We start from the raw sequence: 27052 nt of genomic DNA, 5'->3' as shown, positions 1-27052 counted from the left end.
ACTTCTAGTGGGACAGGAGCAAATTGTATGGAAGGCATTCAAGGATATTGTTGAAAATTTTCTTGGCAACTACAGAGCACCAAACTATGTACAGCTGGTTGACAACATGCTTCAAGCATACAAAACCATGAAATGCAACATGTCAGAAAAGATTCATCTTTTGCACTTCCAGTTAGATTTCTTCACTGCAAATCTTGATGCTGTCTGTAATGAGCACGGTGAAAGGTTTCACCAGGACATTGCGGTCATGGAAAAACTATCAGAGCAACTGGAATCCATCAATGCTGGCTGATTATTGATGGACACTTAAGTGAGAAGCCTCAGACACTGAGTACAAATGAAAATCATCAACAAAACATTTTTAGCTTAGGTGAACTATTGCAAAGCATTAGCACCTTTATGCAATTATATTCAATTATATTATATTCAATAAATTTAATTTTTTGATTCTCCACATTCCTACATGATACAAGTAATCTGAAATTATATTTGTGTTCAGCTTCAGGCTGTCTATCATAAACAAAAAGAAAATTTCTGAGGTAGCAACACTTCCAAAAAAAATTGTTGTCCAGAGTTATCTAAGTGTATATATACTGCATACAACAAAGAGATTCATCTTCTTGCCGGCAGCCTCAAAACAAAGAAACACAATAGAACCATTTTAAAAAAACTCACACAACAAAAGACCGTCAAACATCGAATATGTGGGGGGAAAAAAGAACAAATTTGCAAACAATATAAAAGCAAGCAAATATCTCACAGAATATTAACTGGAGAATCACTGAATGTGAGTCCACAGCTGCTGAGCTAGTTCAGCGCTGAAGCACCTTGATAAAATTATGCAAATAGTTTTCTAAAATGTAAACAAAAACTGCAGAGTTCCTGAAAGAGAATCCACAGCTGCAGAGCCCGTTCAGAGCTGAGAGGGGTGAAACCCGACCAGGAGCCTGATGGCTGCAGGGCAACAACTGCTCTCAAACCTGTCAGTGTGGCATGATGGTGGTAGTGAGAAGAGATGGAGACCAGTCAAGTGCAGGGCAATGGTGCTGAGCACCTGTTCATTATCCATTCTCATCCTTGATGATTTGAATCTTGCTCGATTTTCTAGTCAGCCTGGAGTATTGGAGGCAACCATTGAGTTTGACTTATGCCCTGAGGCATTGCTGTAGCGTACAACCCTAGCAATGGCCTCACTCTCGGGACTCTAGTTCACCGAATTCCCGAGAGACCGCAGAAATGCCAGATTGTTTAGTCCGCTCAAAAGTACATCCTTAAAAAGGAAATTGCAGGCTGCACTCGATTGCAGTTAAGAAGGAGAGTATCTTTGTAGTTTTGTGAGCTGTCTGCAACATGTCACTGTTGGTTGGTGGTGCCATTTATTATGTTTTGTATTTATTTATTTAGCGATACAGTGTGGAGTAGGCCCTTTCGGCACATCGAACTATGCCATCCCAGCAACCCCTGACAAATCCGATTAACCCTAACATAATCACGGGACAGTTTACAATGACCAATTAACCTACCCAGTACGCTGCGGACTGTGGGAGGAAACTGGAAGACACAGAGAAAATGCACGCATTCTATGGGGAAGGTGCACAGAGACTCTTTACAGAACAGTGCTGGAAATGAACTCTGAACTCTGGAACACCCCAGCTGTAATAGCATTGCACTAATTGCTATGCTGCCATGGTGTCCGTCTTACCCACATGATGCTTTCACTGGTATTCAGGCTATTAACTTAAGAAATCCTAGCCTTTGTATAATTAATGATTTTTTTTCTCGTGTCTCAGAGCTGTCAACATTGTTCTTTATTGAAGTATCTTTTGTACTTTTAAGTTGTCATTGTGGACCAGACCCCTCCAATGCATTCCTCAATGGTGTCCTTAGCATTATTTTCCACAGACTGTAACTTGTGAAAATAAAAACAAACCATCTAAGCTCTGTCTGATTTAAGCAGATTGTCACTTTCATCTCTAAACTCACAGGCCTATTCTGGAGATTTTTTCTGCCCTCGTTGAGAATCCAGGCTGACTGTTGAATTAGTGAGAGTCTGGTTGCCACTCTAAATCTGTGAGAAAACACTCAAAAGATTATTTGTTTGCCAGTTTTGCAGTGAGCCATACTCTATCCAATCGAGATTCATACTTCCTACTCTCTGTTCCACTTGTGCTGCTATAATTATTTGCAGGGCTGCTTGCCAACTTTTGATTGCTATTGATGTACAAGCAAGTTGCTGGAGAGTTCACAACAGGAGTCTACGTTTCGTTTGGTTCCCTTTTTTATAAATCCCCCAGGGGATATATCACGGTAAATCATGTTTGCTATGTAATTATATCACCGTAGTATTTTCTATCAGTAGATCAGGAGCCTGGGCTCCACAGGTAGGGTGTGCATAGACTCAGGCTGAGTGTTTTAGAAGTACACTGGTACTTCACAGTAGGGATTTTGTTGTACTTCAAATAAACTTATTTTATAACAATGGAAGATTAAGATAACTTTTTTTCTTTGTTGTCAACGACATTCTTTCTGACTATATATACTCAGTGGCCACTTTATTAGGTGCTGTACCTCCTGTACCTAATAAAGTGTCAACAGAGGGCATGTTGGTGGTCTTCTACTGCTGTAGCCCATCTACTTTAAGGTTTGACGTGTTGTGCATTTAGGGATGCTCTTCTGCACAGCACTGTTGTAATGCATGGTTATTTGAGTTATTGTTGCCTTCCTGTCAGCTTGAACCAGTCTGGTTATTCTCCTAGCAACACACATTAAAGTTGCTGGTGAACGCAGCAGGCCAGGCAGCATCTCTAGGAAGAGGTACAGTCGACATTTCGGGCCGAGACCCTTTGTCAGGTTATTCTCCTCCTGTATTTCTCAGTAGCAAGGTGTTTATGCCCACTGGATTTTTAAAAATAAAGGCATCCGTTAGTCTTGCGAGACCATGGATCTGCGCCTGGAAAGTCTTCACTCTCCAGGGCGCAGGCCTGGACAAGGTTGTATGGAAGACCAGCAGTTGCCCACGCTGCAAGTCTCCCCTCTCCACGACACAAATGTTGTCCAAGGGAAGAGCATTAGGACCCATACAGCTTGCTACCAGTGTCGTCACAGTGCAATGTGTGATTAAGTGCCTTGCTCAAGGACACAACACGTTGCCTCGGCTGAGGCTCGAACTCACGACCTTCAGGTCGCTAGTCCAATGCCTTAACCACTTGGCCACATGCCCACATTTTTAAAAATATATATATATTTGTATGTATAAAAGTTGGTCAGATCTGGAATAACAACTGTGAGCAGCACATGCTAATAAATAACATTTATGTTACACTGTTTATTTACAGGTGAGCTGTTTGTCAGAGAATGTTGCACGTCTTGAAGGTCAGTTACAGAAGCTGATAAGAGAGAAGGATTCAGCATGCAGCCAATTGGAAGCAACTCGGAAGCAACTAAAACAAACCGAGATGGAAGTTAATAAGGTATAAAGTTAAAAGTTATCTGGAGTTGGTAACATGATAATCCTATCATTGTAGTCTTTGCTGGTTGAATGTTTGTAAGTAAATATATACTGCGGTATTGTAGGGTCAATCTCTCTTGCATCCATTTACCCTTGGGAATATTATTCATTGTAACCGAGTGAACTGGAATTGTTTTGCATTGAGAAACTATAAACCAGCAGATGTTGGAAATCTGAAATAAAATGGAAAATAATGAAAATTGGTAAAAGATCCTGATGAAGAATCTTAGCCTGAGATACTGAAAATATTATAACGTCAGGATATCGAGAGGAGAAGAGCAGTTAGCATTTCAGATGAATGACCTTTCATCAGAATTGAGTGAATTTCATTTCTTGTGGATTCCCTTGTACTGGGTCCAACTTGTATTCTACTTGATAAGTATTCACACAGAGATAAATTATGTACCTTGTTTATTTTTTGATAAATAATTCAAAATTTGTTAAAATCACCTTTGCTCACCCACTGTGGTCAAGTGATGCACAATTTGATATTATTCTTCACATGTCTCCTTGTGAAAAGTATTGGTATACTTTTGTGTGTGTGCCCCCATTCTATAAAAATAAAATACAGGCAAGCAGGAAGAAAGTAAGTTATTTATGGCAAAAGGGCAGAACTGATTGAGCAGCTGTGACAGGGTGCCCCAAAGTACTAGCCTAGGCATTAACCAGTGTAAATTCATTATTTTTAAGCTTTTATATTAAATGACTTATAAAATTCAAAAATCTGTTTTCATAGTTTTATTCACTTTAATTGCACATAATGTATATTCACATAACTTGCATCGCCTATCTTGAGGGCCAAAATCTTGGGTCGAGGCTAGCAGTTTCAGGTGGAACAGCTGCCATTCAGTTATTCAGATTGAAGCAAATCTGAAATTTATGGAGAGATTTGGGAATTACTGCATTTTGCTGGGGAATTGTCTGTTAGATCTTGTGCCAGTCAGACCCTTGTGATTTTCAGAATTTATTGGGGATTCTAGGTTTGTAGATTAGGAGTAATTGGGAAATATAAGTCTATTAATAAACATTATAGATTAATCAGTGCTCTTAGGTTTTAATTACCATTTTAAATTATTTACTTCAATCTCAATAATTCTTAAGTGTCTCTGAGTTGACTTCAGCAGACAGAAGGTAAAGCTCCATCACCATTATTTCATCAATGCATATTGGACTGCTCTCTTAGTGGAGTCTCAGTAGTATACCACTCCATGACTTAGTAGTCATTTTGACAATGCTGCATGATTCAAGGATGCAATAGTCTGGCAAGAGTAGCCCACCACATCTGGCCCAAGGGTATGTGAAGACAGTGTGTTGTGATTCAGTTTGATGGTCTGGTCCATCAAGATCTTGCCCAAGGGCTTTCAGAATCATCTGTTCAAACTTCATCTAACATTTATTTTCAGTATTAGAATTATATTTTGTCATAGTGCTTCAAAAATCTAGTGTTAATTTAATATAGTCTGGATCACTTCTGAAATGTTTCTTCTTCAAATGACTTTTCCCCAATTCCATTTGATTTTCATTATTCTTCTGTTGCAGTTAGCACATTATAATTAGGCACTTCACATTTCCCTCTTGAACTGACAATTGCCATTTGAGAAATGATGGGCAGAGATGATTTATTTTGTGCTTGCTGATGATTTCCATGCAATGTCTTTTGTCTTCGATGTATTCTGGTCCACAGTCACGACTGACGTGTCGTTCTTTGTCTCAGTAACAATAGCCTTGAGGTGGCTGAGCATGCTGTGAAGCCTGAAGGATGAATAACAAGCTACAGTTTGATAGTTGAAGTCTCCTGGTTCCAGTTAGAAAGAAATTGTTAGAGCAGTCTAACCACTTTAGAGGATTGACTGTGTTTATAACAAGAAATAAAATGTGAATTTGAGCTGCATGAGTTCAGCTTCTCCTAAAAGTGTTTTCTGATATCCTTTTTGTTTCTAGAGTGGAAAACTACCTCAGAATAGATTTTTTTTGCCAATAAATTGCATGGAAAAGTAGATAAAGATGTCATTTCACATATCGGTTATATAGCTATATTGAGCTATGTCAAAATCCATTGATATTAATATTTCAGTGAATACCACTGTAATGTTTTTCAGCAAATGATTAATGATCTTGTGTCTTCAGCCACTGATTAATGACCTGTGTTTTTATTTGTTGAGCAAATTTTCACTTGTTATAAAGGTTTCATTCTTTTACTTTATGAATTTTAAGTGATGAATCAGTAAAATGTTGCAGAATTATTATAATTATCTCTTTATTAAAGCAAACAAATTGTCATTGAGGCAATTTTAATATATTTTTAATGTTTGATGTTTAATCTCTATAAAACAATTTAAGAGTAGTGCATGAAGAACTAGAGGGAATGCAAAAGGTGCATTACTTTCGGCTAGAATCATTTGTTCATATACCTGAAAATTTTAATGTTGTATTGTGGCCCAAAAGTTAATGTTCATTGAGTTAATGTGCTTGACATTCATTTTAATTTCCAATATCAGTTATCCATTTACCATTCCCACTGACAGTATCCTATTAATACAGTCAGGTAAATTTCCCAAAAGTATCATCTTGCAAGAAATACCTGATTGCACTGCTCTTCTCAATCAATAATTCCTCGTATTATTTATTCAGTCATTATTATTATTAAAGAATATTGCAACATGAGGGGCTATGCTTATTAAGTTCAATCATAAGTAAATGAATACCAGCTGGAAAGTACCGTGTCATAATCCATACTCAGTTTTCATGTATCCGTACTCACAGCAGTCTGTAAAAGCCATTTAATCTACCAGAACATCTTTGAGATCTGGGAGGGAACCAGAACACTTGGGGGAACCAATGAAAGGAAACATGCGTATGGGCCACAAGAAGTTTGGAATTGATTCCCAGTCCATGAAGCTGGGAGGTGTCAGCAGCAAATGTACGGCACTGACATGGCTCTTGGTACAACCTAACAGGTGCTGGTCCCTGATTCAAGAGTGTTGCATTGAACTTTGGTAGGTGCTTGTGTGACAAAACATGCTGTTGATTATGACAAGACCATGTTTTAAGCATCTGATCAAGAGGAGAATTCCACTGCAGTTAGCTTTCCTTGCTCCTTTCCTGCCAATCACCTTTGCAGAACTCAAATCCTTTCCAATCCTGGCAATGAAGCAGTATATTTCACCTAGCTCTCAATTTGATCTGATCCACAGAGTATCACCTTTTCCTGCTCAATGCAAATCTTGTAAGAGTATTCTCTCACTTGTAACTTTCAATCCCCTGCATAAAGGGAGGCTCCTGGAGAGGTGGAAATGTAGAGCAAGTGTTTCATCACAACACGTGACTAGCTTTGTGCTTTTGGTCAATTAAATTGGTAAATTTGTTTATTATTGTGCCTTGCAAATTGTTCATTCAGGTCAATTCATTCCAATGGCGCTTTGAGGTAGTACAAAGTAAAACAAAAACAGAATGCAAAATAGAATGTTACAGGTGCAGAGGGACTGCGGTGCAGCTGGGGAATAAGGCACAAGGTTATACTGTAGATTGTGAAGCTAAGAGTCCAAGAGTTCCACTGGGGAACTCAGTGAAAACAATCAAAGTTGGTCCAGAACATTTGAGATTCTGCAGATGCTGGAAATCCAGTGTTACACACACAAAATGCTAGAGGAACTCAGTGTCAGGCAGCATCTATGGAAAGGGACAAACAGTCAATGTTTTGGGCCAAGACACTTCATCAAAACTCCTGAATTTGGTCCAACCTCCTCGTCTAGCTCATCCACTCCAATGCAGGCAACATCCTGCTTCACCTCTTCTGCAGCCTTTCCAAAGCCTCCACATCCTTCTTATGATATAGCAACCTGAACCGCACAATTTTGCAAATGTGACCTAACTGATGTCTTAGACATAAATAGTGTCACAAGTTAACTACACAAATGATCACTCCATTCATCTCTAACAATGTTTCCTCTTTTGCCTTCTTCATGACATATCACAACGAGAGCTCTAGCCTCTCAAGAGAGCATAACCTTTATATTTTCAATAAGGCCAAGGTTTTGTAGATTGGGAAGAGGACTCTTTATATCGATTGCCTCATCCCAATGGAATCTGTCCTCCCCCTTGTGTCAGAAGGCCACTCTACCTAATGAGGAGATGCTGCTAGCAGGCTACCTGATCAGCTCACTAGTAACATTTCATGGTGATTATCACATCCCCATTGTTTTTTTCTTAAATTTATTAATTTCACATGATTTATGCTCTTATCAAGGCCGGCATTTATTGCTTATTCCGCAATTGTTCTTGGTAAGAGGAGTCACTTTCCTAAACTCCTGCTGTTGTTCTCTTTTACTGCAGATGGTTCATGAGTTCCAAGGTTTAGTCCAAACAACAATGTAGCACTGGACATACTGTGGACTTTTTAAGTTGTACATAATACAGCCACTGTTTGTCCATCAAAGAAGGGAATGGCTTGAATGACCTGGATCTCCAGGCATTTCAAAAGGTTTTTGATAAGTTGCCACACATGAGGCTGCTTAACAAGATAAAGTCTTATAAGGTTACAGGAAAGATACTGGCATGGATAGAGGAACGGCTGATAGGCAGGAGGCAGGCAGTGGAAATAAAGGGGGCCTTTTCTGGTTGGCTGCCAGTGACTAGTGTTCCTCAGGGGTCAGTATTGGGACCGCTACTTTTCTCTGGTAAAGAAGGCAAATGCAACGCTCGCATTTATTTCAAGGGGTATAGAATGTAAAATCAAGGAGAAGATGTTGAGGCTTTATAAGACTAGTCAGGCCACACTTGGAGTATTGTCAACATTTTGGACCCCATATTTCAAAGGATGTGTTGTCATTGGAGAGAACGAAGGGGTTAACATATGAGGAGTGTTTGACAGCTTTGGGCCTGTACTGACTGGAATTTAGAAGTATGTGGGATTGGGGGGATCTCATTGAAACCTACTGAATGTTGAAAGGACTTGATAAGGTGGATGTGGAGAAGATGTTTCCTATGGTGGGGGTATCCAGAACTAGAGGGCACAGCCTCAAAATTGAGAGGCGACCTTTTAGAACAGAGTTGAGGAGGAATTTTATTTAGCCAGAGAGTAGAGAATCTGTAGAATGCTTTGCCACAGACCGTGGTGGTGGCCAGGTCTGCGGGTATATTTAGAGCGGAAACTGATCATTTCCTGATTGGTCAGACTATCAAAGGATAGGGCAAGAAGGTAGGTGTATAGGGTTGAATGGAATCCAGGATCAGTCATGATGGAATGATAGAGCAGTCTCAATGGGCTGAATGGTATGATTCTGCTCCTACGTCATGGTCTTATGGACAAGGGAGCAAATTTCATCAAACATCTGAATTGTGAAGCGTTGATGCTGGAAAAGCTTTGGATGTTGGTTTGCAAGTCGGTTGCAACAGGATAACTGGTACCTGACCTCTGCAGTTTCAGTGATGGTATTTATGTACCGCATGCAGTTGAGTTTCTGGTCAAGGTAACCTCTTGGCTATTGACAGTTGTGAATTTTACAAAGATAATTTTTGTCTGAATTCTATGTTTAGATCAATGACAGGTGATCAATTGTTTCTATTTTTTCTGCGTATGAATGTAGGGTAATGGTTAACCTGAATGGCTTGCTAAGCAGTAATAAAATTCAGAATGTTGTGTTACAGTTGCAGAGAAAGTGCAGCACAGGTAAACATCAAAGAAAAAGGTTCATGATGAGTTAGATTGTGAAATTAAGAGTTCATCCTCAATAAACGAGGTCTGTTCAAGAGCCTTTTAACAGTGGGGTCAAAGTTGTTCTTAAGCTTTGTGGTGCATGTTCTCAAACTTTTAAATCTTCTGCCTGATGAAAGGGTGGGGAAGAAGAGAGAACGTCTGAGGTGGGAGGGATCTCCAAATATATTGACTGCTTTTCTAGGGCAGTGAGAAATATTGACAGAGCCCATGGAGGAAAGGCTGGTTTTTGTAGTAGTGTGGATTTCTTTTTGACACATCTTGTCAGATAACGAATCTTGTTTTTGTACCATTTCTTCATGCTGAGACTTTCAGTCCGACTGCTTTAGCCACTTCCTGTCAGGTGTCTCTAACTGTGACCCTATCAGGTCTCCTGCCTTTCATACACTGTTCCTCCCTCCTGAATGATATTCCTTTCATGGAATCTGGGAGCTCCTTTCTCTCCTTTGCAGACTCCCATTTCTTCTTGGAAACTGTAATGTCTTTTGCTGCTGCCTGGCAGCCATATGGAGTGTGACTTTTCAGGGTTGATGCCCTTCTCTGTTTGCCATGCAGCGAGGTGTCAGCAAGTGCATTCAGCTGAGCCTAGTCCAGTTGTGAACCACACGTCCTTTTAGTGCTTGTTTCTAGCTGTAGTTTATCTCAAACTGGAAATTGACTGCTTTTGTGACATTTTGCAGGGGATGTAATTTGGCATTAGCGCTAAACACAGCCATATTTTAACGCACCAAGAATACTCACGCTCCATTCTCTAGAAAATTTCTCTCTGTATGGATGATCCTTTGAATATTTATAGACCTACCTCTTTTTATAGCAGATTTCCAGAATCTACAGTTTGTATTTTGCTTTTATTTTAGATTATCAGAATCAATGAACTATTGAGCGGAGTATGGGTCTCCAGTGTCTTAACCTTAAATGTACTGCTGGCAGCTTTCCACAATTTTTTTTAAATTTTTCTATCTGGGAAAAAAAAGAAAGGAACAGAAGTGTTCTTTCTAGCTTTGCAGAATCAATTCCGGCACATATCACCCAATTCCTAATGTGCTCCAGACTGATATCTTAAGGAAAATATTTATATTGTGCGGGCTTTATCCCAGCCCGAGGAGCACATAGAATAGGCTGTTCTAGGGCTCTTGAGGTATCTGTCAATTTCTGTTTCCATTTGGAAACTACACATTTTTACATTCCTGCTCGTACAATATATTGTATATACTCATGCAAAATTCATCATGCAGAAGGAGGCCATTTGTTCCACTGAGTCCAAGCCACTTGGTGGGAGAAGACTATCCTTCTCTTCATACCTTCCAACTTCCATAGCTCTGCAGGTTACAGCTACTCAAATACACATCAGAGGGTCTTTCTGATGCAATGTAGCTTCTGCTTCTATCTCTTTCAGGCAAGGTGTTCCAGACTCCTACCACCATCTGGATGAAAACGTCTGTCTTCATCTTTCCCTTAATCCTTCCACAAATTACTTCAGATCTGTGGCTCAAATATTTGAACTCCTGCTAAGGGAAATATATCTTTTCTGTTTACTCTACACTAAGCAGTCCTCTTGGAATTTTATATTCCTCAGTTAAATCGCCCCACAGCCTTTTCTATTCCACCCCAGCTTATTCAATGTATCCTCTTAGCTAAACATTTTCCAGTCCTGACACATTTGACAGATGGTTATATTTGCATGCATTGCCTTCATTGACAGATTCCTTCATAGATAAAACTTACACACCCTTGCTGTGAGCATATGCATGTAGAAGCAAGTGTAAATCTACACATTGGGCAGTACTATGGCAGATGCTATACAAGTCCATTGGCAATTGAATCTGGTTCAAATGGTGATCTGAGAGCCTTCCCTCTGTGATGGGGGTTTGTAGTTTATTATTCACCACTCATAGACGATTGTACAAGTATTAAGGAAATCTCATTCTCTGTAGTCAGTATTGTGAGGATGAGCAAGACACCTGCAAGTGGATTGGGTTTTCAGGAAAAGAATTAGGATGATTGATGTGCATCATGCTGCTTCAACACTTTGCCAGAATAAATTTGTAAAGCTCCAATTGAACATTGGCACTGGTAGAAGCAAAATCTCCAAGACACATCTACCTTCATCTTCTTTCTAAGGGCTTAAACACAAATACCATTTTAAAAGTTTCTCTTTACTAAAAACTCTGGCAAGTTAATAATGCCTCTCATTCTAAAAGAAAGTAAAGAATCAACTCTTTCCGCTGAGGGGAAAAATATGATAGATCTGTCTCATGAAGGCTGAAAAAATAGCATTCCCTCAAGTCACAATGTCTTCCTCCTCCAGTGTACAGAAATTAGAGTGAGTTTATGTAAGCAAGACACCATTTTCATAAGATCTATCTCTGTAACATCATGGAGTGCACCCAATTTTATCATATTTAAAGCTTAACAGTTAAAATTAATGGAAGTCCAGATCATTTCGTTCACATTGAAGTAATTTCTTCCTTATACACAATCTGCACTGACTTTACAAAATCTCCAGTAGGTATTGTCTTTCTAAGCTAGTAAACAATTTGATTATATTGGACAGAATGTACAACAGATACCTTGGGCCACAGTGTTCACACCTGGCAGACTCCAGCAGTACTAGTAACTGAGATTTATTCATGTGTGAGCTTGTATATATGTATTTAGTTCTAGCCATGCCTTGGTAGTTACATTACTGGCACCTAGAAAATTATGAGGTGAAGTCCAATTAAAACAAGATTTAAGCTGTCACATCCTTGCAGATGCTGCTGGTTTGTTATGATTTTATCTGGCATATTTCTGTGCTGTATGAAACTAGACTAATTTGTCTGGTTAAGTGGATGTAAATATTTTTGTTAATTTTATTTTTCTGCCTGTGGCTCTGGCCAACACTGATCTATCATCAACATAACCAAACCCATTTTAACTGTTTATTTACATTGTACTTTTTGCAACATTTTGTAATCAACAAGTTTGTTGCCACATTTTCACACAGCGCTCAATCATCCTTCCAGAATAATGCTGGTTATGAATTGTTTTGAGATGTGTTGGAAACAGTGAAACTTCATGGACGAATGCATGTATTTCCTTTTCCCCTCCTGCATGAGTAATTTTTAGTATTAGGAGAGGTCAGGCAGGGACATTCCTTTATGACTGAAACTAAAAAAAATTTTCCTCTACTACGTTAGATAGTGTCCTCACAAACTCTCTCAATCAATTTAACTATCCCATGGAGATGAGTTCTCTTGCTTTGGTGAACCCAAAAATTTAATCTTTAGCTTGATTTTCACTTCCTTTTACTTTGATGCACATCACATCAATTAGAAGTGTTAATATAATTTTATCTTTAAACTCTGCTGCTAGATGCAGTATGAAGTATTTACTTCTGTGTCATCAGAAAACTCATTTCAAGACATAAGTGAAAAACACTGTACTGCTCTGTTAAAATACAGCCTGTTGCACTCATCCAGATGCTTACATTGTTCTGTGAATTTTAAAGCAATGTTTAATTTGCATCCATTTGAACTATTAGAACTAGCTGTATGGAATAAATGTCAAATCCAATTGAGAATGGATGCAGTTTGATTAGTTTCTTCCTACCAGTTCAGCTGTTGATTGTATTAGCTACCTAATTAAAGGTCTTGCATTGAATGGACGTCAGTTTGAGGAAATAGATAGAGAATCTATAACTTCTTCTTTGTTCTCTGCCTTTTACAGACTCTCTCCTTTTCAAACAGCAGAAACTTTAGTTTTGTCAGGGTCATGACTTTCAGTTCAATTAATAGTACACTCAACTAACCTGGTAACTCTAAAATTAAACCACATTATTAATAACAGTATGTTTTTTTAAGAGTACAAGAAGAGGAGAGTTTTTTATTTGCAGACAGTGCTTTTCAATTTCTCTGTTGGGCGGTCCTTACAATCACGTTCTTCACTGCTTCTCATTAGCATTTTCACTTCTTTATTTCTCTTTGATGTCAATGATCCAGGCACTTGTGTTTTTATTGATTTGATTAGTCTTTATTTTACACAAAGAGATTAACTGTACAATTCTTTCTTTCAATGTTTTGTTTTTTTTGTTTCACCAACTTCTCCACCTTGATCTTAAAAGTACTAAATCTTGACTTGAGAGCCATTATTGTAAAAAGCGAGAAAACTCAAACCTAATTTGCCTATGTAATGTTCAAATTTTTCAAGGTTATTCAACTTTTTTTATCACTTAACTTCCCACTCTAAACCTATTGTTTCACTATTACTTGTCATGGACTTGGATCTGTCTGGCCTTTGCCAGCAGTTACAAACAGAACTGTCAGTGCTCAACCATTTAATCTGCTGTAAGCCTTGAACCTCCCAGTATACTGGACCTTCAGGCAGATTCTGAATACTGGCTGTTGGAAGTGGATTTGATAGGAACTTTCAAATGAGACTTGAATAAATAATTGAAAGGGAAAATGTGGAGGGCCCTGGAGAAAGACCAGGGACGTGGCCTTATTGGAGAGCTCTTCCAAAGAATTGGCAAAGGCACAGATATCATAAGCTGGTGAGCTTTTGTCTGGGTATCATGATCCTTTATATGCATGAAGCCTTGAAAAGACTTTGAAAAGTGCATTCTGAATCACTGTGGTGTTAGCTTTTAGATAATTTACTGGTTCGAAAACTTGATTGGTCTTTATTTAGAAATTAAACAAAGAATAAAAGTCTGCTGTTATCTTTGTTTAATAAAAACACAGATAAAACAAGATAATCATAGATATTAAGATAATCAAATAGTTCTAGAGAGGAATAAAGGCAGATCAGTCTTTTCAAAGTACATTTATTATCAATGTACTGTACATATACATTATACAACCTTGAGATTCATCTCCTAACGGGCAGCCATGAAACAAAGAAACCCAAAAACAAACTCCAAATATATGAAAAAAACCTGTCTAGCACCCAATGTACAGAAAATAAAAAAAAGATCATGCTCATAAGACAATATAAGAATAAAATAGTAACCAAAAAAAGACCATCGAACACCCAATGTGCAATGAGAAAAATTATATCATGCAAACAGTAACTGCAAGCAAATAGCATTCTGAACTGAAGTCTGTGTGAGAATCCAAGATCCATAGTTCAGCTCAGAGCAGCGCTTTTAATCAGCCTGTACCTCACCTCGGGCCCTGACCCCTTGACCTTTTCAAACTGGCGCAGTGCTTAACTCATACTTTATACTTTATTGTCGCCAAACAATTGGTACTAAAACATACAATTATCACAGCGATATTTGATTCTGCGCTTCACACTCCCTGGATTACAAATATTAAAGATACTAGAAATAGTTAAAATTAGTAAATATTAAAAATTTAAATTATATATCATGAATAGAAAACAGAAAAACGGTAAGTAAAGTAGTGCAAAAAAACCGAGAGGCGGGTCTGGATATTTGGAGGGTACGGCCCAGATCTGGGTCAGCAGTCTTATCACAGTTGGAAAGAAGCTGTTCCCAAATCTGGCTGTATGAGTCTTCAAGCTCCTGAGCCTTCTCCCGGAGGGAAGAGGGACAAAAAGTGTGTTGGCTGGGTGGGTCGTGTCCTTGATTATCCTGGCAGCACTGCTCCAACAGCGTGCGGTGTAAACTGAATCCACGGATGGAAGATTGGTTTGTGTGATGTGCTGTGCCATGTTCATGATCTTCTGCAGCTTCTTTCGATCTTGGACAGGACAACTTCCATACCAGGTTGTGATGCACCCTAGAAGAATGCTTTCTACAGTATATCTATAAAAATTATTGAGGGTTTTAGGGGACAGGCCAAATTTCTTTAGTTTTCTCAGGAAGTAAAGGCGCTGGTGGGCCTTCTTGGCAGTGAACTCTGCTTGGTTGGACCAAGTCAGGTCATTGGTGATATTGACCCTGAGGAACTTAAAGCTTTTGACCTCTTCCACTTGCGCACCATTGATGTAAATTGGGTCGTGCGGTCCTCTACTCCTTCTGAAGTCAACAACCAATTCCTTCGTCTTGCTGACGTTGAGGGATAGGTTATTGTCTTCGCACCATGCCACTGGGTTCTTAATTTCCTCTGTACTCAAACTCATCATTACCGGAGATACGGCCTACAATTGTTGTGTCATCAGCAAACTTATATATTGAGTTTGATGGAAACTTGGCTACACAATCATGGGTGTACAGTGAGTACAGCAGGGGTATGAGTGCACAGCCTTGTGGGGCACTTGTCCCCTATTTTTACAGCCTGGGTCCTGTCTGTGAGGAAGTTGAAGATCCAGCTGCAGATCTGAGTGCTAAGGCCCAGGTTCCGGAGCTTAGGAATCAGTTTATTTGGAACGATGGTATTAAAGGCAGAGCTGTAGTCAATGAAAAGGAGCCTTACGTAGGCGTCTTTATTCTCCAGGTGTTCTAAGGAGGAATGTAGGGCCAGAGAGATAGCATCTGCCGTTGACCTGTTGCTCCGGTAGACGAATTGCAAAGCGTCGAGGTTGACCGGTAGGCTGTGGTTGATGTGTGCCAAAACCAATCTCTCAAAGCACTTCATAGCAATTGATGTCAGAGCCACAGGTCGATAGTCATTCAGGCATGCCACCTTGCTCTTCTTCGACACTGGGGTTATCATTGCCTTCTTAAAACACGAGGGTTTCTTAGACTGAAGCAAGGAGCAGTTGAAGATCTCAGCAAACACTCCTGCTAGCTCGCTTGCACAGGCCCGGAGAACCCGTCCTGAGGCGCCATCTGGGCCCGTCGCCTTCCTTGGATTTATCTTCAGGAAGGCCCTTCTAACGTCCTCCTTGGTGACAATGAATCTCGATGCCACCAGGTCCGGTTCATCCGGAGGGAGTGGGACGCTCCTCTTCTGTTCGAATCTTGCGTAGAATACGTTAAGTTCGTCAGGAAGAGAAGCCCCACAGTTATTGATATTCCCAGCCTTTTCTTTGCGCCCAGTGATCTCATTTAGATCCTGCCATAGTCTACTGGCATCCCTTTGGTTAGCCTGCGCTTCCAACTTGGCTCGATATTGTCTCTTGGCGCCCTTAATAGCTTTCCGGAGCTCGTGCCTGGATTCTGTGTAGCAACTGGTATCCCCGGACCTAAAAGCCACAGCCCTAGCCTTTAAAAGGGACTTGACCTCATAATTCATCCAAGGTTTCCGGTTAAGGAATACCTGGATCATCTTGCGACACACACAGTCCTCCGTGCATTTCCAAATAAAGTCCGTGACAGCTGAGGCACACTCATCGAGGTTAGTTGCCGAGTCCTTGAATACTAACCAGTCCACCGATTCAAAGCAGTCACGGAGGACCTCATCCATTTCCTCTGTCCAACGCGACACTACTTTTGACGCCATGACCTCCCGCTTCAGTTTCTGTTTGTAAGCCGGGAGGAGGAGTACAGCCTGATGGTCCGATTTTCAGAAGTGCGGTCGTGGGACGGAACGGTAGGCATCCTTCACTGCTGTGTAGCAGTGGTCAAGTATATTCGGGCCTCTAGTGGGGCAGGAGACATGTTGGTATAACTTTGGCAGCGCCTTTCTGAGGTTGGCCTGGTTAAAGTCCCCGGCTGTAATGACCAAAGCCTCCAGATACCTTGTCTCAAGTTCACTGATGTTGGCATACAGTATGTTCAGAGCACACTCCACATCTGCCTGTATGTAGACCACTGTCAGTATGACCGAGGTGAATTCCCGTGGCAGATTGTGGACGACACTTCACCAACAGGTGTTCCAGGTCCGGGCTGCAGGAGCTTATCAGTGCCACTGTGTCCGAGCACCACCCAGTGTTGATCAGTAGGCAGACACCACCTCCCCTCGTCTTGCCCAAAGATGCCGTGCGGTCCATCCGATGGATCGAAAATTTCTCCGGTCGGACAGCACAGTCGGGGGTGGCAGGGGAGAGCCAAGTCTTGGTCAAACAAATACACAGCAGTTCTGCTTCTTCTTGTAGTAGGTGAGTCTCCCTTTAAGATAATCCACCTTGTTCTCTATAGCTTGCACATTAGCTAGTAGGATGGTGGGCATAGGGACTCTGAAGCCCCTCAGCTTCAATCTGACCAGCAGCCCAGCTCTTTTCCCATGCTTCCTCGGTAAGTAGTGCATCTTTCCAGGTCTCCATTGATGCACTGTGGTGTTGTCAACTCTTTGATGTTGATGGACGCGTCCCGCGGGAATCGATCGGCGGGTCACGTCGTCGTGCGCTCCCAGTCGGGCCGAGTAACAGGGGAGGCTCCGCTGCCACTTCCAGCTGCCGGGGGCCTGGGCTGTCCATTGGGTCAGGCCCCGAAGCCGACACTTAATCCCGGATGGCCGGGCTCCTTGCTGAAACAAGCCCTTAAGCCGAGTCACGGTTGCGGTGGCCTCTGCTCCAGTCGAGCCTCGGGCTCAATTTCCGAGGTTGGTGGCAGAGGCCTCACTTCCGGCAACTGTGGATGACCACCAACGGGGCTTTACGATGGTCGCTCTGGGGGAGCGTCTGGGGCATCTTGAGGTCTCCGCCGTCACTTCTGTGTGGTCGCCTGCTCCGGAGAGGTGCTGGTCGGAATGGGCCGTGTCTCCAAGCGCTCCGGCACGGTAGCAGACCGCAGGTCTCTGGGAACGTCGTGCACCTCGTTGGTCGGGTCCAAGTGAGGTCCAGAGTTTAAGAAGCAGTTCTGGCGCGGTGGTCTCCAGCTGGGTCAGTAGGTTCGCCAGGGTGTTGTTGATCTTTATCTTGCTAAATTGAAGGTTTAGGAGGGTTTCTCGGGTATAGGATAGAGGAGAGGGCTGTTTGCTCGGGAGAGTACGCGCTAAGTCGCCAGTTACCGGCGCTATCTTTAACGTTTTTTTAACTCTACATCTGATCATCAGGTTCTGCCACTTTGGGCAGCGATCAGAACCAGCTTGCCCCTTGCCACCCTGACCTTTTCAGTCTGGCTTGGTGCTTAAATCTGACCAACATGTTCTGCCACTTGGATACACTGTACTTTGCCACCTCTATTCGGCCTGTAAATCTCCGTCTGAACATCATGTTTAGTCACGTCGATACATGCTGGAGCCTTGACCTTGTGGCTTTGATTTGGCCTGTGTACAACCTTTCACGCTCTTGCACACTCTCAGCGACGGGCCCACTACCTCGGCTTGCCTTGGTTCTGCAACAACGAATTGCCTCCAAGTCCAAAGGGAGGTTACAGACTATTACTTGCGATGATCGTTTGCCAGAAAAAGTGTGGTCTAGTTGCTATCCTTGTTTCATTAGTTACCAGCTAGAAGCCGCTGAGGGTCACCAGCGCCATCTGAAACCAGAAGTACAGAAGCATTAAATCTCCTTTGAAAGTACTTCACACATTGTGGGGTGGGATGGTAGCTTGACAGTTTGCTGTTATAGCACCAGCTGTAAAATGGGGGTTCATTTCCTACTGCCATCTGTAAAGAGTTTGTATATCTTTCATCTGACTCTGTAGGTTTCCTCTGGGTGCTCCAGTTTCCTCCCACATTCCAAAGATGTGCAGTTAGGACTAGTATGTTGCGCGTTGACACTTGTGAGCTGCCCAGCACAATCCTCGCTGGTTTTGTTTGACTCAGACAAAGCAATTCACTGTAGTTTTAATATACATGTGACAAATAAAGCTAATCTTGATTTCTTTCTTTAAAAAGATGAGCAGTTCAAAATCAAGTTTAGTTGAAGTGTAACATGGCAAAAATTGAAAAGAGTGACGAATACAGGACTAAGGGTGTTATATTTGAATGCACACAGTATACAGAATAAGGTAGATGATCTTGTTCTGCAGTTAGAGATTGACAGGTATGATGTAAAGATATCACTGAGTCGTGGCTGAAAAAAGATCTTATTTGGGAGCTTAACATCCAAGAATACACATTGTATCAAAGGACAAGCAGGTGGGCAGAGAGGGTGGGATGGCTCTGTTGGTAAAAACTAACATCAAATCCTTAGAAAAGGGTGACATAGGATCGGAAGATCTACAATCATTGTGGGTAGAGTTTAAAAACTTCAAGGGTAAAAAGAACCTGATGGAAGGCATGTAAAATGGGTAATGTTACAATAGTCAGGGGGGATTTCAATAGTCATAGTCATAGTCATACTTTATTGATCCCGGGGGAAATTGGCAGGTAGAATAGGAAAATCAGGTTGGTGCTGCATCCCATGAGAGAGAATTAGTAGAATGCCTCTGAGGGCTTTTTAGAGCAGCATGTGGTTGACCCTACTAAGGGAAAGGCAATTCTGGATTGGGCATTTTGTAATGAACCAGTTTTGATTAGGGAGCTTAAGGGAAAGAAACCCTTTGGAGGCAGTTATTATAATATGATAGAATTCATCCTGCAATTTGAGAGGAAGAAACTAAAGTATTATAGAAACATAGAAACATAGAAAATAGGTGCAGGAGTAGGCCATTCGGCCCTTCGAGCCTGCACCGCCATTTATTATGATCATGGCTGATCATCCAACTCAGAACCCCGCCCCAGCCTTCCCTCCATACCCCCTGACCCCCGTAGCCACAAGGGCCATATCTAACTCCCTCTTAAATATAGCCAATGAACTGGCCCCAACAGTTTCCTGTGGCAGAGAATTCCACAGATTCACCACTCTCTGTGTGAAGAAGTTTTTCCTAATCTCGGTCCTAAAAGGCTTCCCCTCTATCCTCAAACTGTGCCCCCTCGTTCTGGACTTATGTATCAGTATTACAGTAGAGTAAAGGGAATTACAGAAGCATGAGAGAGGAGCTGGCCAAAATTAATTGGAAGCGGGGATGATGGGAGAATAGCAATGGCAGGAATTTCTGGGGGCAATTCAGAATTGCAGGATGGATCCCAAAGATTAAATTTTCTAAAGGGAGGGTGAGGTAACCATGGCTCACAAGACAAAATAAAAACCAAAGAGAGCGTGAATAATTTAGCAAAAATTAGTGGAAAGGTAAAAGAATAAGGAAGCCTTTAAAAAAGAACAAAAGGAAACAAAAAAAACATAAGGAGAGAAAAGATGAAATATGAAAGTAAGCTAGCTAATAATATAGAGGACACTAAAGTTTTTCCAAATGTATAAAGCGTAAAAGAGAGGCAAGTGTGGAGGTTGTATAGCTGGAAATTATGCTGGAGGGGTAGCAATGGGGGAATATTTTATGTCATTCTTCACTGCAGAAGATATGAGCAGAATGCCAGAAATTTGAGAATGCCAGGGGGCAGAAGTGAGTGTAGTTGCTATTACTAAGGAGAAGGTGCTTGGGAAGCTGAAAGGTCTGAAGGTAGGTAAGTCAGCTGGACCAGATGGACTACCCCATAGGGTTCTGAAAGAGGTAGCTAAAGAGATTGTGGAGGCATCATTAATGATCATTCAAGAATCACTGGATTCCAGAATGGTTCCAGAAGACTGGAAAATTGCAGATGTCACTGCACTCTTTGAGAAGGGAGGGAGGCAGAAGAAAGGAAATTATAGGCCACTTAGCCTGACTTCAGTGGGAAGCTGTTGGAGTTCATTATTAAGGATGACGGTTCAGGGTACTTGGAGGCATATGATAAAATAGGCCAAAGTGAACCTGTTTCCCTGGAGGGGAAATCTTGCCCGACAAATCTGTTGGAAGTATTTGAGAAAATAACAGGTAAGAGATACAAAGGAGAGTAAGTGGATGTTTAGTTAGATTTTCAGAAGGCCTTTGACAAGGTGCCACACATGAGGCTGCTTAACATGGTATTGCAAGAACAATGCTAGCATGAATAAAGCATTGGCTGATTTGCAGGAGGCAAGGAGTGGGAATAAAAGCAGCCTTTTCATATTTGCTTGTAACCACTAGGTGTCCTGCAACGGTCGGTGTTTGGGCGGCCTGTTTTCACGTTATGTGTCAATGATTTGGTTGATGGAATTGATGGCTTTCTGGCCAAGTTTGCAAACGATATCAAGATGGGAGGAGGGGCAGGTGGTTTGAGGAAGCAGTGAATCGGCAGAAGGAGTTGGACAGATTGGGAGAATGAGCAAAGAAGTTACAGATGGAATATAGTGTATGGTCATGCACTTTGAAAGAAGGCATAAAGTCTGTGCTGGACTGGGGCTTATCCACTACCTTCAGTACGATTTTCCATTCAAGGGCACTGGTGTTCCATAACAGGCCATGCTGGAACCAGTCAATATACTCTGCACTATACATCTAAAGAAGTTTTAGATATCACGCTGAATCTTCGCAAGCTCCTGAGGAAGTAGAGGCACTGCCGTGCTTTCTTCATAACTGTACTTGCATGTTGGGACCAGGAAAGGACTTCTGAAATAATAACACCGAAGTCTCTCTACCTCTGAATCCCCGATGAGGAGTGGCTCTTTCAGAACGTCCAGTTTTCTCCTTCTGAAGTCAATAATCAGCTCCTTGGTCTTGATGACACTGAGTAAGAGGTTATCGTTATGGCACCACTCAAACAGATTTTCAATCTCCTTCCTATCCACCTTTGATTCGGCCTATAATAGTGGTGTTGTTATCAAACTAAAATATGGCATTGGAGCTGTTCTTGGCCTCAAGTATAAAGTGAGTGGAGCTAAGCACACAGCCTTATGCTGATGGAGATTATGGATGAGATGTTGCCAATCTGAACTGATTGGGGTCTGCAAGTGAGGAAATTCAGGATCCAATTGCACACTGAGGTATTGACGCCAAGGTCTTGAAGCTTATTGATTAGTTTTGATGGGATGATGGTATTAAATGCCTTGCTGTGGTTGATAAAGAGCATCCTGATATATGTATTTATCTTTGTTGTCCAGATGTCCAGCATTGATTGAAGAGCCAATGAAATGTCATCTGCTGTTGACTTGTTGTGATGGTAGGCAAATTGGAGCACATCAAAGTCGCTTTTCAGGCAAGAGTTGATATATTTCATCACCAACCTCTCAATGCACTTCATTACAATGGATGTAAGTGCTACTAGATAATAGTCATTGAAACATGTTATCACCTTTTTCTTAGGAACCTGTATAATTGAAGCCTGCTTGAAGCTGATGGGTACCTCAGACTGCCAAAGTGAGAGGTTAAAGATATCGGTGAACCCTCTGGCCATTTGATCAGTACAGGCCTTTATAACTTAGCCAGGTTACTCATTTGGGCCAAAAGATTTCCGTGGGTTCACTACTGAAGGATGCTGTACATCAGCTTCAGAGACTGAAATCACAGGGTCATTGGGAGCTGTGGGGTTCGTGGAGGTTCCTCCATGTGTTTTAGCAGTCAAAGTGAGCATAGAAGGCATTGATCTCATCTGGAAGCAAAGCCCTGTTGTCACTTATGTTGCTTGGTTTCATCTTGTTAGAGGTGATAGCATTCAAGCCCTGCCACAGCTGTCAAACATCCTTCAGTGATTCAGGTTTGGTTTAGAATTGCCACCTCACACGTGTGATGACTTTTCAGAGATTGTACCTGGACGACTTGTATCTTACTTGGTTGCCAGACCTGAACACCACTGATCGGGCCCTCAGCAAACTGTGGATCTCATGGTTCATCCAGGGCTACTGGTTGGGCAAGTCTCTGAATAATTTTGTGGGGAAGCACTCATCTACAACTGTTTTTGTACGGTCCATGATGACTATAGTGTATTCATTCAGATCTTCTGATGAGTCCTTGAACACTGCCCACTCCTCCGACTTGAAGCAATCCCCCTGCCACCCACAACCACCTCTTTGTTGTCCTTAATTCGGAGCCTTGCTCTTGAGCCTCTGCCTGTACACAGCGAGGAGGACAGTGAAGTGATCAGATTTCTGGAAAAGCGATCTATGCATGGAACAGTAGGCATTCCGAATTGTAATATAGCAGTGATCTAGTGTGTTTGGACCCTGGTACTACAGGTTATATGCTGATAATAATTCAGCAGAGATTTCTTCAAACAAACCTGACTGAAGTCTATAACTATAATTTGAAATGCATCAGCATGGACTGCTTCTTGTCTGGTGATGGCAGCATTCATTATCTCGAGTGCCTAAATACATCGGCATTTGACGGTTTATAAACTGCGGTCAGGATCATGGAGGAGAACTCTCTTGATAAGTAGAACAGTCAGCACTTAATTGTTAGATGTTCCAGATCGGTGGGAATAAGAGTATGACAAAACCACCACATCCAAACACAACAAGGAATTTATCATGAAACACAAATCCCCTCCTTTTTTCTTCTTTAAATCAGTAGTTCGGTCCATCCTGTGTATCAAGAAGCATTCTGGTCTTAGCAATGCATCCAGCATGTTCAGAGTCAGAATGCAGCAATTCCTTATTTCCCTCCAAAACAACAATCTTGCTCTTAGGACCTCAGTCTTGTTCTCCAGTGACTGTACATTTGCTAACAAGGTGCTGGGTTAGAGGGAGTTTCCATCCCCTGCGTTTCAGCCTGGCTTCAGACCTCCTCCCTCTCTTCCAGATGTGGTGATGTCCCTCAAAGTCATAAAAATGTACAACACAGAAACAGGCCCTTCAGCCTATCTAGTCCAGGCCAAAACCATTTAGACTGCCTACGCCCATCGCCGTGCACCCTCCATAGGCATACAAACCATGTACCTATCCAAACTTCTCTTAAACGTTGAAATCAAGCTCACATGCATCTCTCGTGCTGGCAACTCACTCCATGCTCCCATGACCCCCTGAGTGAAGAAGCTCCCTCTCATGCTCCCTTTAAACGTTTCACCTTTCACCCTTAACCCATGACCTCTGGTTGTAGTCCTACCCAACCTCAGTGGAAAAAGCCTGCTTGCATTAACCCTATCTATACTTTTTGTATACATTTTGTATACCTCTATCACATCTCCTCTCAGTCTTCTAAGGAATGCAGTCCTAACCTATTCAATTGTTCCTTATAAATCAGGTCTTCCAGACCCAGCAATATCCCTGTAAATTTTATCTGTATGCTTTCAATCTTGTTTACATCATTCCTGTAGGTAGGTGACTAAAACTGCACACAATACTCCAAATTAGTCCTCACCAACATCTTATACAAATTCAACAAAGCATCCCATCTCCTGTACTCAATATATTGATTTATGAAGGCCAGTATGTCAAAAGCTTTCTTTAAGACCCTATCTGCCTGTGATGCTACTTTCAATGAACTATGGACCTGTATTCCCAGATCCCTTTGTTCTATCATGCTCCTCAGTGCCCTACTGTTCACTGTGCAAGACCTACCTTGGTTGGTCATACCAAAGTGTAAAGCCTCACACTTGTCTGCATGAAATTCCATCTGCCATTTTTCAGTCCATTTTTCCAGCTGATGGAGATCCCTCTGCAAGCCATGATAGCCTTCCTCGCTATCCACTACACCTTCATTCTTGGTATCATCCACACATTTGCTGATCCAGTTGACCAGATTGTCATCCAGATCATTGAGGTAGATGACAAACAACAAAGGACACCGCACTAATCTCTGCGACACACCACTAGTCACAGGCCTCCAGTTAGAGAGGCAACCAACAACTACCACTCTCTGGCATCTCCCACAAAGCCAATGTCTAAACCAATTTACTACCTCTTGAATGGCGAGTGACTAACCTTTTAAGCCACCCTCCTATGTGGGACCTTGTCAAATGCCTTGCTAAAGTTTATGTAGACAACATCCACTGCACTTCCTTCAGCTACTTTTCTGGTGACTTCCTTGGAAACTCTATAAGATTGGTTAGACATGACCTATCATACACGAAGCCATGCTGACTATCATTAATCAGTCCATATCTATTCAAACATTTATATTTCCTGTCCTTTAGCATACCTTCCAATAACTTTTCCACAACTGATGTCAGGCTCAATAGCCTATAATTTCCTGGTTTATGTTTAGATTTTTTCTTAAAGAGTGGAACAACGTTGGCTCTCCTCTAATCCTTTGGTACCTTCATCTGCTTAAACGTGCCGTACCTGTGAACGTGAAAGTTAAATCAGTTGAGTCCTTCAGTAGATCAGGAAATTGCTAGTTCATTAGGACGATTCAGAAGTACTTTGCTTAAAGGGAAATCACAGGCTGCAGATTGCATTGAGAATAATTCAAGAGGTATATTTAGAATTTTGTAGCCAGCCCACTGCACATCACTGTGGTTCACTGGCACCATCTCTCTTGACACTTCTTTAGATCTTTAAAGATTAGCTTTATTTGCCACATGTACATCGAAGCATATGGTGAACTGGGTCGTTTGTGTCATATCAAATCAATGATTGTGCAGGGCAACCTGCAGATGTTGCTATGCTTCCCGCACCAACGTCGCATGCTCTGCTTTAATGAGATGTATATTTCCTACTGGTAAATCTTTGGAATGTGGGAGGAAACTGGACCACCTACAGAAAAAACACACAGGAGTGGGGGGAATGTACAAAGACTGGCCATCAAAGACCTTCTGAATTATTGTGAAAAGTCTCTGATATTTAAATAGTTATCAGTAATTATTTAAAAAGTAAGAAAAGAAATATGAAAAGTAAGTTAAGAACATTTTCTTGACAGAAACCAATAGAAGATATAATTATAAAGTAAAAGCAATGAGCGTGCCATTAATTAGTCAGGTCATCCAGCCCCTCATTTTAGTAAGTTTTAGACAGTGCTGAGTCCAGAGTGAGAAATCCAATATGCCTCCACTCTACTCAATGCTACTCTTCGACTTCCATTTTGCAGTTTGTTCTAAGGTGACATTGCTGGCAATTAGCTGTGGAGTTCAGCAAGCCATTCACTTTGGCTCGATATGTATTCATTCTGTAAAATGGTAGCATACAAATTCCACAGCTGTGAAATAGTTGTAACTTAAGAACACTGTTCTAATTGACAAGCTCAATTTCCCTTATGTTAAGCACAATAAAGCAAGGAATTTACACATTAACTTTCTTTTGTTGAAGCCATCGGTTTCACTCTGACTTGAAAAATGCACACATCAAGTATTCATGAATTGCTCAAATTAGAGTAAGAATAATCACCCATCTGCTTGTCCCAGCAAGGCAAAGTGTGAAAAACATTAAGCCAGTGATGGTCCCTGTTGGCTCATATCACAAAGCACAGTCCGTACTGCAGTGGCCACAGTTTGGGAAAGGGATAGTTGCCAGCTTCTGCAGCCTGTGTAAAATCCTAACATCTGGAACTATTGGCATCTTTTCACTTTTTAAGAGCCGCAGTAGTTTTTCAAAAAATATGAGTATTTTTGTTTGTACCAAAAGAACATTTTTCCTCCCTCCCTAAATCAACAAAGTTTCAATTAACTTTAAACATGGTACTTAGAAAGAGAAGGACATTGACTGAGCTCAATTTACCAGAATTCCGATATTCTGATAGTTGTCTTTCATGCTGCTGCTCACCTGATAATGTCGAATTCAGAGCATGATTTTCCTGTTTAGGAGCAAGTCATACTTTACCTTTTTAAGAAGCATTATCAGAGGGTAGTTAGTCTGAGTAGCTTATTGTTAATTCATGGCCATATACTTGATGCCAATTTTCTCAAGGTACCTTACGCCAGTAGTAAATTGGTGGGGTTTTTTTTGCATTATATAGAAAAATTGGACTAAGACTTTTTGCTTTTCCTCAATTTTAGTGCTGTATTTCTTTTCTCTTCCCATACTCCCTACATCCAGAGATCTTTCTATTCCTTTCTTAAACATAGTCAGTAGCTTGGCCAGTTTGGCCTTTGAGTTACAGAATTCCACGGGTTCACCGCCTTCTCCATCTGTATTTCTGAATGGGTGAATGATGTATCATTGAAGTTCACTGCAGCAAGGAAAATGCTGGAGCCTATTATAAAGTATGAGATAATAGGACACTTATGAAATATCAAAGGGATTAGGCAAAATATGGATTTGTCAATATGGTCAATAAGGGTTAGTGTGGAACATTAGGTCACATGGGACTGATAATATGGTGACATGCAATGAAAATTAGTTTGCAGAGG

The 27052-nt window shown here is 41.3% G+C and overlaps 1 protein-coding gene across 2 annotated transcripts in view; it reads left to right on the top strand.

Moving 5' to 3' along the window:
- sdccag8 (SHH signaling and ciliogenesis regulator sdccag8) overlaps positions 1-27052 on the top strand; it is a 426566-nt gene that overhangs the window by 85127 nt on the left and 314387 nt on the right. For both annotated transcript variants that reach the window (XM_063055502.1, XM_063055503.1), the window contains exon 11: positions 3336-3470. In XM_063055502.1, coding sequence (XP_062911572.1) covers positions 3336-3470 — 135 coding nt within the window. The remainder of the gene's footprint in view (positions 1-3335; positions 3471-27052) is intronic.

Source organism: Mobula hypostoma, chromosome 8 (genome assembly GCF_963921235.1).
Source record: "Mobula hypostoma chromosome 8, sMobHyp1.1, whole genome shotgun sequence".
In the NCBI taxonomy this organism is placed as follows: Eukaryota; Metazoa; Chordata; class Chondrichthyes; order Myliobatiformes; family Myliobatidae; genus Mobula; species Mobula hypostoma.
The sequence above is the reverse complement of the archived record's forward strand: the minus strand, read 5'-3'. Positions and strand labels throughout refer to the sequence as shown.